The sequence below is a fragment of the Podarcis melisellensis genome (assembly GCF_964234715.1).
Source record: "Podarcis melisellensis genome assembly, chromosome: 6".
Classification (NCBI taxonomy): domain Eukaryota; kingdom Metazoa; phylum Chordata; class Lepidosauria; order Squamata; family Lacertidae; genus Podarcis; species Podarcis melisellensis.
Genome location: NC_138538.1, coordinates 40,610,206 through 40,624,446, shown reverse-complemented (window position 1 = coordinate 40,624,446; position 14,241 = coordinate 40,610,206). Strand labels below are relative to the sequence as shown.

Sequence of the window (14,241 nt, the reverse complement as noted above, 5' to 3'; positions counted from 1 at the left end):
ATTTAAAAGGCCAGGAAGAAAAGCACCTGCTATGGAGAATGCTTTTGCAAATTGAAGAGTTGTCAGCAAAAAGTGTGGAAACGACCATAGGACACCTGCCACACCAGTTACAGTTAGGGTGCAGATCAGGGGCAAAGAACCTGTGGCCCTCCAGATGATGCTGTACTCCCATTAGCCTCTGCTAGCATAGCCAGTGTTTGGGGATAGTGGGAGCTGCAGCCCAGCAACATTTGAAGGGCCACAAAACTTCCCGACCTCTGCTGCAGATCTTAATGCAATATAGTGATCGCCTTTAAAACATCCAGCTGTGACAATGGATAGGGCATACTATGCCAGGCTTTTATTGTTGCCTAGGAATGATGAATAATCCTGATGTTTAGCACCCTTTCCACACCTTAAGAAATACGTCTCGGGGGGGGGGGCACACACGGCATTATCACAATTGTCCCTGTGCTGTTAAATGGTATAAATGTGATCTCTCAGCCTTCCAGTTGCTAGATATTGTACAACCATCATAATGCTTACCCCACATTGCTCGCATCCATTGCCTCCTGCACCGGCAAATGTGCTCTGACAATGGTTCTTGCTGGATTCTAGCTGACGTGGGATCTTTTGGGAGGCATGGGGGAGCAGTAAGTGTGTATAAGTGTGCACTGGTGGTGAATTGTGACAGTTCAACATACAGTGGTGGTGGTGGAACCTAGAGGTTAATCAATACTGAGAGTGCTGGATCCCTAGGTTCATGGTCATGAAATGCAAAATATTGTACTCCAGATTGTTATGTGTGGGTGAGCCTGGACTTCAAAAACGCTACACCAGTTCGTAACAACAGAAGATACAGCTGCAGGATTATGGCAATATTGCGAGCTAATTTTTCCATCTGTTCTGTGCCGTCTGTGTTATGTAAGAGAAGCCCTGTGTAGCCCCCGTGCTTCCAATGCTTTTGTCTCTCTTCTCCATGCAGAAGATACAACAGCTGTCTGAGGGATCTATGTTTGGCCATGGCCTTAAGCATCTTTTCCATAGCCGCAGACGGTCCCGGGAACGGGAGCACCATAACTCCCAGGAGTCATCACAGCAGCAGCAGCAGCAGCACCAGCACCATGGCATGTCTGACCACGACTCCCCAGACGAAAAAGAACGTTCCCCTGAGATGCACCGTGTCTCCTATGCCATGTCTCTCCACGATCTTCCGGCTCGGCCCACTGCCTTCAACAGGGTGTTGCAGCAGATCCGCTCCCGTCCTTCCATCAAGAGAGGGACTAGCTTGCACAGCGGCAGTCGGCGAGCCAAGAGTGGCTCCCTGGAACCCCAGAAAATCAGCCCGCACCTTGTCCGCAAGGCCCCCCAAGATAGCAGCCTGACAGCAATACTGCACCAACACCAAGGCCGGCCAAGATCTTCATCCACCACTGACACCGCTCTCCTTATGGCCGAGGGTGGGACCGTATACCTCCTGGCAGAAGAGTCTGACTGCCTCGCCGACAAGGTAAGACTGAAGGTCCAGAAGTATGAGGTGTCCAGTAACTGGGAAACCCATTTCACTTCATAGTATTCTATGTTCCTGTTGCCCGCCTGTTTGATAGGGAATTCAAGGCCCTGGAATCCAATGAGTTTCAACAACGGTCTTTATCTAACAAGGTAAAGCAACTTGGCAAGGTTGCTTGGTGCCACCTGTGGGGTTTGTGAGAAGCACATAGGAATGGGTGAATCTGTCAATTTCAGGTTCTTTGGGTTTTCATTTTTCTAATTTTTAGTTCACACTTCCACATCAGTTTGTGATATTTTTTTTGTCTTCATGAAAATTCAGCAGCATTTTAGTGTGAATTTTTCCAAACATACACATTTTTGTGTGTGCAGTTTTGCCTAATATACCCATTTTTTCTGGGCAATTTTACCTCATAGAATGCATTTTGTATATGTTTCTTGGCTGGAGGGCTGCATGACATACTTTGGAGAACTGCAAATTTTGATGGATGGTGGTGTTTTGGTTTTCATGTTGTTTCAGCAAGTGCAAATTACATAGGTCCAGGTTTAAATGAAAACTAAATAAAATTTATCACCAGAAGCACCTCCATGCTAAAGAGCATCCATCAGATGCACCTAAAACAAATCGGGTGGAATTCATATCAAAAGGCTAAACCTTAGTTAGCTGAGCTTGGCCAGCATTGCTACAAATTAGCCTTCTGAAATTATTATGGTATTGCCAATTATCTCCATATGTCTGCTTGCCTGTCCTTTCATTAACAGAGTGTGAAATGTTCTGTCATTCCCTAGATTAGGGTGGACAGAGTTCAGGGTTGTAGGATGAGCTTTGTTTTTTAGCCAAACCCCACAATTTACTAGTCAGAACCAGCTGCAAAAGACATAGTTGGAATTCTATGCCTCTGAGTGCCTCCTGAGACTAGGAATTTATTTTTGGTACCAGATCTGAATTGAGCTCACAGTCCTTTAGGGAAAAATCCACTTTTGCTTATTAGTGGTTTTCATTGCAGCAGCCCAATTTAGGTAGGAAAAGTTGATTTGTTGTTAAACAGTTGGGAGTCATAAATGTTTTTTCTCAATCTACTACAGATCACCTAGAAAACTACCAGTAGATCCCAATCTACCTTCTGCCTGTGCCTACTGTAGATTATCTAAATAAGACTGGATTCTAGCCTGCATAGCACTTCCCTGCAAAATTCACACTTATTGTGACCACAGAATTTTAGATTTCTATGTTGATTATTCAGTATTCCACCAACACAGGGCTGGGGACCATTTGGCCCTCCAGATGTTGTTGAATTCCATCTCCCATCAGCCCCAGTAAGCGTGGTCAATGGTCAGGGATGATGAGAGTTGTCGTCCAACAACAGTTGCAGACCCAAGTTTGAGAAACATTGAATTCTAGAGGGCCACAGATTCTCCATCCTGGCATCAAGGCTGCTATGACAGTGAGTCCCTGAATGCAGAGTCTCACCTTCATTGAATAAAAAATCAACAGCTGAGAATGGTGAACAGTTTACTTGGATTCTGAGCCTAGGCAGTTGCCCTATATCTAGACTGCACCACTTAATGCTAATTCCTTGCACAAAGAAAAATAGCATGTTAGGGTGAAGGGTAAACTAGAATCCTCCATGATACCTAGCTTTCTACGTGGTGGAGGGCATTGTAATGCATGGACATTCATTTATGTGAGCCTGTTTCTGTATTTCCTCATAGAATGGGTTGGCCGTTATCAGGAAGGTTGCAGCTATCACAGACTGCACACTCTTGTAGCACATTGTGACTACACTGTTAATGTCAGACATCAGGGCAACTGCTTAATCTATGGGTGTGGCAACATTGCATGTCCTACATTGTTTCCTACTTGCTGGTTTTCATGTTGTCTATTTTTAGCATTATGCTTCCTTCCTTGCTTGCAGTAGGCTTGCCTTTATGAATGACCTCACTAGCTGGCATCATGGTCAGCCATGATGCCATTTGATGAGCTAGAACGCTATCCAGTAAGTCCATGAAATCTTCGTCATCCACTGAAAGTGGATGATATCATTATAGCTGTGGGTTTTCAGAATCTAGTCATTTAATGAAAATTCAAGTCAAGACCAACTTGGAGTGGGAGCAACAACTTTAGCAGTTGTTCTATACCATGGGTAGGCAAACTAAGACCTGGGGGCTGGATCCGGCCCAATCGCCTTCAAAATTCAATCTGCGGACGGGAATCAGTGTGTTTTTACATGAGTAGAATGTGTGTTTTTATTTAAAATGCATCTCTGGGTTATTTGTGGGGCATAGGAATTCGTTCATTTCCCCCCCCCCCGCTCCAAAATATAGTATGGCCCCCCCACAAGGTCTGAGGGACATTGGTCCGGTCTCCTGCTGAAAAAGTTTGCTGACCCCTGCACAAACACACACACACACAAACACGGAGATCTCAAAAGTTTTCTGCCTGGCCTTGACAGCTGTTGTTGCGGGTAGTGCCTGATTCTGATTCTTTCAGCAGGTTTTTTTTGTGATTGCTGCAAGCTCACAAATTCAGGAAGCTTTGCTCTCCCTCTGGATCGTCTTCATTTTGCCTTAGTGATGATTTCATGTAGTTAAAACTGATTGGCTGAATAGTGCTGCCGCATCATCCCTCTCATTATGTGATCCCTGATTGGCTGTGATTGCCCATATGACTTTTTTGAGGGGCGGGAATAACTATGAAGCAGTAGCAGAAACAATGGAAGGCAAAGGATTTTAAAAAACTGAATATTTGAACCATTTGCAGGATTTTTTCTGTCCCTGTGAAAGCAGTTTCCAAGCCAGTAATCATGAAACATTTGGCACTGCTCTAATTAACTTCCCCCTTTATATAGATGTTGACAGCATTACCACTACCACTGAACGCTATGATTAAAATAAAGTAAAAATATTTAAAATATGCAATTACAGAATTAACTGAATTAACAATGTATCGTGTCAGCCCATTGTGATATGTAACCTGGTACCAAAAGACAAACCGCCTAAAACAGAGTGCACCAGAAAGCCTTAGATCTTTCTTGTCCCATTCTTGTCCCATTTTATGTGCATAAGACGAAGACTCCAAATTTTTTCTGCAAGTTCAGGAACAGAAATCTCAAAATGTTTACCATTTCTAACAGTAGCAAAATTATCTCCTGTCCTTATCTTCCTGCCTAAGAATCACAGTATTAAATAATGTTGCGCATGACCTTACTGAGAATCTGGTTAGACAAGGTCTTGCTCTGGGGCTTAGAGCTTGGAGCTGAGCTCTTGTCATGGAGTTAGTTGAGAACTTCCATAGGGACAAGCTTAACCACCAGGCCCATGCATAGCTTGCCTGAGATCCAGAGTTGGAGTCTTGTTAGAATAAAGTCATAAACTCAAACAAAAAGGCACCCAGTCCCTGGCAGGACCCCCCAATCAGCTTGGCCCTCCAAATCCCAGGGCAAGTGTACCTGACTGAGTCCCCCTCTGACTTCTGCATGGGCTCGACAGCCATAAAGCCAAGCTATCCCGAGCATCTTTGCAAAGTTTCTCTTTTGGCCAGAACAACACTGAGAGATATGAAACAGCAATTACCCATACCTGTGAGCCGAATTTTAATGCTGCGTAAGCAGCCCATCTTTACTGAGCAAACGTGTTGTTTTGGGTGCCTGGAAGATGCCTGGGCACGTCTCTGGGTGAAATGAAGGTGGCGGATGTGACTGTGAATATTTTCAGTGAGGGGATTTGGGGGAGTTTGTGAGGAGCTTTGCAAATCCTAAGTAAGGGCTTTTGCAGCTGCTAAGACCTTTCCGCTAGGAGAACAATAAATTGCCTGGTTCCTTTGGGGTCAGCAGGATCAGGCTAATTCCATACTGAAGTCTTGGTATTTTCTTGCCGTTCTGTACATGCACTGTTTGTTGCTCTGTAGAAAACATTTCCTATCAAGCAACTGCAAGTAGTAATCAAAGTGGAGGTCATGGATACAGCAGCTTCTCATAAGACAGGATCTTGAACGTTCCTTGGAAGATCATGCAGGCATTGCCCCTTGCACATTTGCCAGATGGAAATGTACATTGAAGGGGGGCTGGGATAGTGTTGGGTGAATTCCAATCCCTCACATTATTTTTAGCCCATTCTGAAGTCTGGGTCCTGTTGCTGTACCTGTGACATATGAGAACTCTGCTGTTGAGACTTGGCTTCTTTTTTAAAATGATCACAGTGTCAAGAGTGCCTCACCCCCCAAACACTCCTCTGGCATCCCAAATCCCCTTCTGCTGCTCTCTCTGATTTATAGTGTATAAATTTCTTGTGTGTATGTGTGGGTGTCTGTACACATTAGTGTATGGTGGGGTAACTGGCTGCTGCTTATATGCTTACCTGACATACGCTTAGACCTTTCTCATTGTTTTGAACATATCTACATAGTTACAGCACCTGCACTGTGCAAAAGAGGTACAATCACATGTGTACTGATGTGTGCGCATGCACAAATGCACCCACACACAATCAAATGAGAGACAATATTTCATAGGTGGCAGGGGAACTACCTTTTCATAAATAGGCCGAAAAGTAGATGCCTTGGGTGAGAGCATTGGATCACACAGCCATCAGTACTTCATTGTGACTTGTTAGTAAGGACAGTGGGTGGAATACTCAGGGGTTTTCTTTTTCAGCCTGCCAAAGGTATTGGATCATTGGAGCAAAGTTAATGCCAAGTGGTACAGTTTTAAGGTTTCTTTTTTAAAAAATTGATTTTGGCCAGCAAGCTAGCCATCTTGCAGGCAGCTACCTTCTCCATTTGGCAGCTCCCTTATTCCTTCTGTCTTTGACTATGAGTGCTGTCATTTCAAAATGATAAGGGGCTTCTCTGGATGTTTCTCTCACTAACTATGGGATCCCAGGTTTTAAGTCCCCCTTCTCCGAAGACAACATCCTCCAAATTGTTTAGCAGAGGTATCCTGATACCTTTTCCCCGCCCCTCTTTGGGCTGCCAGAGAACATATCCCTTCTCAGTGTCAGAAATAGAACCGATAAAGTCTTGATCCTCAATTCTCTCTTGCTTTGTATCTTACAAAACCAACAGCTGTGTCTCCCTGTAGACTGAGAGAGTGAGTATCGGGACTGGAGAGCTGCAGGCTCCTGCCAAAATGAATCTGAGCTTGGAATGACATCAAGGGTGCCAGCTTGCTTATTTGCCTGGGAGGGTTAGAGATAAGTGAGAGCTGCAATTTTAGCTGATTGCTTTAAAGATGGAAAGCCAGTTGCCTGGCAGAGAGAAACACACACACCAGGATTATTACTGTTGTTGCTGCCGCTGCCGCTGATTGCTATTGATGCATTAGGCAGGCATTCCAGACAGGCCCAGAGACTTAATGTGTGATGCTCCTGTGTTCCAGTAGTGTCTTGTCATGGTTACAGTGCTTTGTACAGGCTTATAGGCACATGGGTGCTTTTTAATGACCTATGGAGGGATATTCCCTTCCCCTCAATGACTTATGGTCTATCCTCTATGCAGAGCAATTGTGGAAGTATTTGGTACTTGATAGGTTGACTGACTGACTTGATTACATTTATATTCCACCTTTTCTTTGAGGAGCTCAAGGTGGCATATATAGTTCTCCTCCTCATTTTAACCTTACCACAATCCTGTGAGGGAGGTGAGGCTGAGAGGCAGTGACTGGCCCCAGTGTAATAAAAATATATCACTGAGCTATGGTCCTGACCCTCTAAAACATAGTCCCATCATTTCTGCATGTTGAGATTCCTGGCTGCATTGAGCTGCATTGAGCCAAAGTTATTCAGTACTGAACTAACTAGCTCCAAGGGAGCTAGTTAGACAAGGAAAGAGACCTTAAATTGCAAATGTCTGTTATTTGGAATTAATTGCACAATTGCTTTTGCATGTTGCTCACAGAGAGACTGAAACTGAGCCATGCTGATTATTATTTTTTTGTCCACTTCAACTGTCTCAACCTCCCCCAGTCTGGTGCCCTCCAGATGTTTTGGACCACAACTCCCAGCCAGCACAGCCATGCTGTTGGGGGACTGCATCAGTAGTCCAAAACATAGGGGGGCACCAAGTTGGGGAAGGCTGTTGTACATGATACAGTGATGTGGACCCCAAGTAGTGAGCCAGCACCTTTCCTTGTGACCTCTCTTTTTCCAGCAGCCACACAGGAATAGCCGACAGCTCTCTTCACATTCTCATCTTTCTACATGTGGTCATCATGTGAACCATCTGGAGGAATTTGACGGTGTGCACTCGCTGCTGCAGTTGGACGGCTGCTCTTGAGCATCAGCTGAAGGGTGGAGTGACGCAAACTCTGCACCATAAGGTTATGGCAGAGCAGCATTAAAGAGGCTGCTCCCAGCCAGCAGTGTCTTGCATCAGCTACTGACGTTATGGCTGAAGCCTCTGAACCTCTGAATGCTGACTGCTGGGACTCGCAAGTGAGGAGAGAGCTCCCATAGGCATCTAGTTGGCTATTGTGAGAACAGAATGCTGGACTAGATGGAGCATCGGCCCCATCTAGCAGGTCCTTCTTACGCCTTACCTTTCCCATGCCTGAGATCTTTTCTCTAGAGATGCTGAGCATCTGAACTGGGGCTTTTCTTTTTATGCCTGCAAAGCTGAAAAGGCCATTGAACTGCAGCCCATCCTACTTTCATCAGGATGGGCTTTTTTTTGTAGCTTCAGCTGCAGATGCCAAATACTTCCAAACTTCTATCAGCCTGACCTTCTGGAAGCCTTGGCTTATTAGAATTGTTTAGACATGCTGGCTTTCATGTTTATCTCACCTGAGTCCAAGAGCTGAGGGCAAGCTAACAAAAGAGAATTGATAAAGCCAATCGAGAAAGTAGTTGCTGTCAACTTAACAAGAGCAGTGGAAACTACCACAAGGGGCAGTATTTAACTTTTCCCCTGGATGAAAATAAGTTTTTCTCCAATAGTCTGAGAACAAATTGGTAGGCATTTGTGCCCCCCCTCTCTCTCTCTCTCTGACACACTAAAGCTTTCTGGAACTGTAGCTATATTGGTCTGTTCGCAAGCAACTCCTCCCAATCCCTGTGTATATTTATTTGACAACAACCCCATCAAACCCAGCAGGGCTTACTTCAGAGAGATCTGCATAGGATTGAGAATTCTAATCCGAGGTGAAGATTGAAGTCCAGTGGGTGGGGGAGACTTTGTTCTAGATTAGTTCATCCGGAGCACTTTTGTCTCTGCTCATCCTCAGATATGGCTCCATCAACTATTGGAACATGGCCCCCAATGGATTACTCTTGAGGGAATGTGGCTCTCAGCAGAATAAAAGGTTGCCTAGCCCTAATATAAAGGTTGAGGCAGGCTATACATTTGAAAATAAAAATCCCGAATAGCAGTAAATTGTAAGGGAGATTCGGAGGTCTACAATGAAATTCTTGGGCAAGGTTCTTGGGTGGGTGGTTGTGAACCAGATTCAGGCGTTTTTGGAGGAAACTGATTCCCTAGAACCATTTCATCTAGGGATTCAGGCCAGTTTGGGCACAGAAACTGCTTTGGTCGCCCCATCTGATTACCTGTGTTGGGAGAGAAACAGAGGAAATGTGTCCCTCTTAATTCTTCTTGACCCCTCTGTGGCTTTTAGTACCACCTACCATGGTTAGGGATGGGTGGCATTGCTTGCAATACATCAAGGAGCAGCTCTCCTCATATGAACTGACCCGGACCCTGTGATAATCATCTGAGGCCCTTCTTCATGTGCCTCCTCCATGAGAGGTCTGAAGGCAGGCAACATGAAAATGGGCCTTTCGTGGAATGCTCTTCCCAAGGAGGCTTACTCGGCACCTTCATTACATATCTTTTTGTGTCTGGCATTTTAAATGTGTTAGGGGGGGTATTGGTTTGCTTTGCTCTTGCTTTTTTATTATGCATTTTGTGTTTTCATTTTGTATTTTTATGTTGTGAACCGTCCTGTAATCTTCAGATGAAGAGCAGTATACAAATTTAATTAATAATAATAATAATAATAATAATAATAATAATAATAATTGCACTGTATGTTGTTGTGAAGGCTCTTCATTTATAGTCTTGCTTGCAATAACATGTTTCTGGTTGTTTAAGCAGAAGTTTTGTTTTATATCGTCTGTGTTTGCATGGTTTTGTAATAACCTTTGGCTAGCACAATAAACTTATTGAACTTGAAAATAAATAAATAAATAAATAAATAAATAAATAAATAAAAATAAATAAATAAATAAATAAATAAATGAGATAATACACTTCAAACAAACAAACTTCATTAGGAAGGCTGCCAGTATGCAGCTTCCGTACAGTCATCTATATTACATCTTTAGGTGTGCACCTGTTGTTGTGTGAATGGGATGTCCATATTTGTAGTTGGGTGTACCATGTTTTTAGACACCAGTCAAGGAGATATAGCTGTCTATAGGTCTCTGCTGACTGTGAGCTCAGGGTTGTTTCTGCAGTAAATGGGCGGCGGGGGGGGGGGTTCCTAAGCCTGAATCTGACAAGATTCAAACAAGCAAGTTTCCCATTGTATAAGCATCTGTTTAGCCACATTCACATGTTTGTAAGCTGCAATGCAGAGCAGCTTCCAAAGTCTTGTAAAAACACATTTAACAAACGAAACTCTGCAGGCAATCAGGCTGTGAGGCTCTGCAACAAGCAGTTGTTTTCCCCAGCTCTAGCAACTCTAGGGCTCATATGCACCAAGCTGTCCTGTGGTAGCCTCTCTGCACCCTCTGTGGCCTTGGCAAAGCTTTCTCCAACCAATCATTAAAAGCTCACGGAAACCATTTGATTAGTGGTAGAAGTGACAGGGCTTGCTTTATTTGGTCCCAATTTAATTTCATAACCGAAAACGAAATGTGGAAGCCACTGCAGATTTCAGTTTCAACATCTGAGGCTGACATTTGGGTCTGAAGCAGAAGGATATCCTAAACCACATATTGAATATTTATTTCTTTAAAAACAACTAACTGTTCAAAAGCAGGATACTTTTAAAGTTAGCCCAAGATTTATTTATTTTTAAAGCTTTCTACAAATTGAAATTGAAAACATTTACCCCATACTTACATTAATTTCAGCAAAAGCCTATTTAGGCCCTGAAAAACAAGGAGGAAATAGCCTCTTGGCTCCCGTTCCAAAGGCTTTTATGCCTGCTGCGACTGAGGTGCCCTGTATGATGGGTACCACCAACAGAGCTTTTCTTGCTTGAAAGGAAACGAAAGGTCTCGGGTGACAGGCTCCTGTTCCATGCTGATACCATTCAGCAGCACAGCGACCTCCTGGCATCCTGATTTATAGATTCAGAAGAAAAGGATCCAGAGGAGAGACACAGATGGATCATGACAAACCACAATTGCCCCTTGAGCGGCTGAAATGAATGTCTTTCTGCGTTACTCTAAAGAATGAAATGTGATCTTGATCCTTTTGTTGCGTGATGAGCAGGCAATGGAAAAGTGGCATCGGCATTTTTCTTCTCTTATTTCAATTGCCGTTTGGCACGTAGCAACAGCAGACACGCACGAGCACATAATGCACCCAGCCATAAGGACCCAAGCAAAAGCCTAGTTGTTGTTTTTGGCTTAAAAACACACACACCTACGAACCATCCATCTAGCTGTTATTGTGCCTGTGGCAACGGCCCTTTCTGATTTTTTTAGGAAAAGGTCCTGAATTTTTCACCAAGTTGGAGATAGAATTTTGTACTCACAGAAATTGCAAAGAAAGAACAGCATGGAAGCTATATTGTTGTTTGTAGAATTTGATGGGAGATCCACACTGGGATTGGTTTGGGCTTCCTGTAGAGCATTGTTTATACTTTACCTTTGGGCAGCGTCATGTCTGCAAGTACATTTGATTATGTATTGCCACAGTAAATTTTTCTGTTACAGTCAAGAATTTTAATTGGTAATTGTTTCTTTCCTTTGCCCTGGTGCATTGTGAGGGCAGTAATGATGTTTTTCTTCAGGGGTTTCATTGCAGACTTGCCAGATATCATTCTTATGACACCCTGGTAATAGTTTCACCAATTTCGAACTGCCAGGTTGGCAGAAGCTGGGGCAGAGCAATGGGAGCTCACCCCAGCATGTGAATTTGAACCACCGACCTTCTGATATATTGTTGTTTGTAGAATTTGATGGGAGATCCACACTGGGATTGGTTTGGGCTTCCTGTAGAGCATTGTTTATACTTTACCTTTGGGCAGCGTCATGTCTGCAAGTACATTTGATTATGTATTGCCACAGTAAATTTTTCTGTTATAGTCAAGAATTTTAATTGGTAATTGTTTCTTTCCTTTGCCCTGGTGCATTGTGAGGGCAGTAATGATGTTTTTCTTCAGGGGTTTCATTGCAGACTTGCCAGATATCATTCTTATGACACCCTGGTAATAGTTTCACCAATTTCGAACTGCCAGGTTGGCAGAAGCTGGGGCAGAGCAATGGGAGCTCACCCCAGCATGTGAATTTGAACCACCGACCTTCTGATGGGCAAGCCCAAGAGGCTCAGTGGTTTAGACCACAGCACCACCTGCATCCCAGTGCAAGTAAAGTGCTGCGGCAGGAAGGTAAATGGAGTTTCTGTGTGCTCTGGTTTCCATCACTGTGTTCCGTTGTGCCAGAAGCAGTTTAGTCATGCTGGCCACATGGCCCGGAAAGCTGTCTGTGGATAAACACTGGCTCCCTCAGCCAGAAAGCAAGATGAGTGTCACACCCCATAGTCACCTTTGATAGGACTTAACCACCCAGGGATCCTTTACCTTACCTTTTAGTTTCACCACTACATATTTTAATGGTTTGGAAGATAGTCCAAGCCCTCATTACACTGGGCTGGTGTGTGTGTGTTTGGATTAGGTGGAAGGATTCGTCCACTCTTCTCAGCCAGCTTCCTACTGACTGCTGAGTAGGCATGTGGATAGTCCATGGTGGTATCTCTGCTGGCATGGGCAAGAAGAAAGCTTCCAAATGGGGCATTCCAAGTGTGAGGAGGAATAGGGTTGAGCCAACCCTGGATTTGTTGGATCCCAAGTTGGTGTCACAGCTGTTGCACATCAGCATTGGGCGAAAACCTCCTGCCCCCACATTGCTTCAATTGCTGTGTATGTCAGGGCTGTGGTGGTACTTTGGTGGGTAGGTTGGATCTGACCTTGCTTTGGACAAAGTTGCTCACCATATTTAGGGCCAATGAGGAATTTTCCCACCAAGTCTATTGACCCTACTGACCCTGGCGGGTTTCTCCTGCCTCGTAACAATTGTCACAACTTTGGCGGAGAAGACATTGGGTAAAACCTAGTCATGGTTGGAGGGGAGGTTGTAAGCCCCTGCCTGCCCCTCCAAGGGAATGGGGCATCCCACTAAATGGATCCTGGAGGAGGTGCTTCTTTTTTTTAAAAAAAAAGATTTTTATTAAGGTTTCAACAGATTTATAATAACAAACAAAACAAAATAACACAACAACAGACAATAAACAATAAAAAACACAAAAACCAAACGAAAATATATAAGTTCAGCTCTTGATTTCATATAGCTTACTTTCCTGATTTCCTCACATCTCCCTTTTCTGTATTCAAATTTCCAATTTAGTTTCAGCAAATTCTTCTTCTATTTTAACTAATTTTAATGTTTCTTAATTTCTTTTAAATTAACCACTCCCGCTGCTATCCACTTGCCTTCTAATCCCCCATCATTTGATTAATTTAACTATGTTTCTTTACTTGTTACTCATAAAACATCTTTGCACATTCCTTTCAGCTTTGTCACTAATGCCACATTGTCTCACTATCCTGCATCACTTTAACATTCAAATAATTTACAATGTTTTTGCAGATAATCTTTAAATTTCTTCCATTCTTCTTCTGTTTGTTCTTCTCCCATGTCTCGGATTCTGCCAGTCATTTCTGCCAATTCCATATAGTCTATCAATTGTGTCTGCCATTCTTCCAAGGTGGGCAAATCTTGTGTCTTCCAATACTTTGCGATAAGTATTCTTGCTGCTGTTGTTGCGTACATAAAAAAGGTTCTATCCTTCTTTAACACCTTCTGGCCAACAATGCCCAAGAGGAAGGCCTCTGGTTTCTTAAGGAAGGTATACTTAAATACCTTTTTCAGTTCATTATAAATCATTTCCCAGAAAGCCTTTACCTTTGGGCATGTCCACCAGAGGTGAAAGAATGTTCCCTCAGTTTCCTTACATTTCCAACACTTATTGTCAGGCAAATGATATATCTTTGCAAGCTTGACTGGTGTCATGTACCACCTGTAAATCATTTTCATAATATTTTCTTTCAAGGCATTACATGCCGTAAATTTCATACCAATGGTCCATAACCATTCCCAGTCAGCAAACATAATGTTATAACCAATGTCTTGTGCCCACTTAATCATAGCTGATTTGACCGTTTCATCCTGAGTGTTCCATTTTAACAGCAAGTTGTACATTCTTGACAGTACCTTAGTTTTAGGTTCTAACAATTCCGTTTCTAATTTCGATTTTTCCACCTGGAAACCTAATTTCTTGTCCATATTAAAGACCTCTCTGATTTGGTAATAGTGTAACCAGTCTCGCACTTTATCTTTTAGTTTCTCAAAACTCTGCAATCTCCATGTATCTCCATCATGTTCTAATATCTCCCAATATTTCGGCCATTTGGCCTCCATATTGAGTCTTTTCCAAGCCTTAGCTTCCATAGGTGACAACCACCTTGGGGTCTTGTTTTCTAATAAATCTTTATATCTTCTGGAGGAGGTGCTTCTGTCCAGATGCTCAAG

General features: G+C 43.3%; 1 protein-coding gene across 2 annotated transcripts in view; it reads left to right on the top strand.

The window, feature by feature from the left end:
* The window catches only part of TMCC2 (transmembrane and coiled-coil domain family 2), a 91,397-nt gene that overhangs the window by 18,689 nt on the left and 58,467 nt on the right, over positions 1 to 14,241 (top strand). For both annotated transcript variants that reach the window (XM_081914720.1, XM_081914721.1), the window contains exon 3: positions 965 to 1,489. In XM_081914720.1, coding sequence (XP_081770846.1) covers positions 965 to 1,489 — 525 coding nt within the window. The remainder of the gene's footprint in view (positions 1 to 964; positions 1,490 to 14,241) is intronic.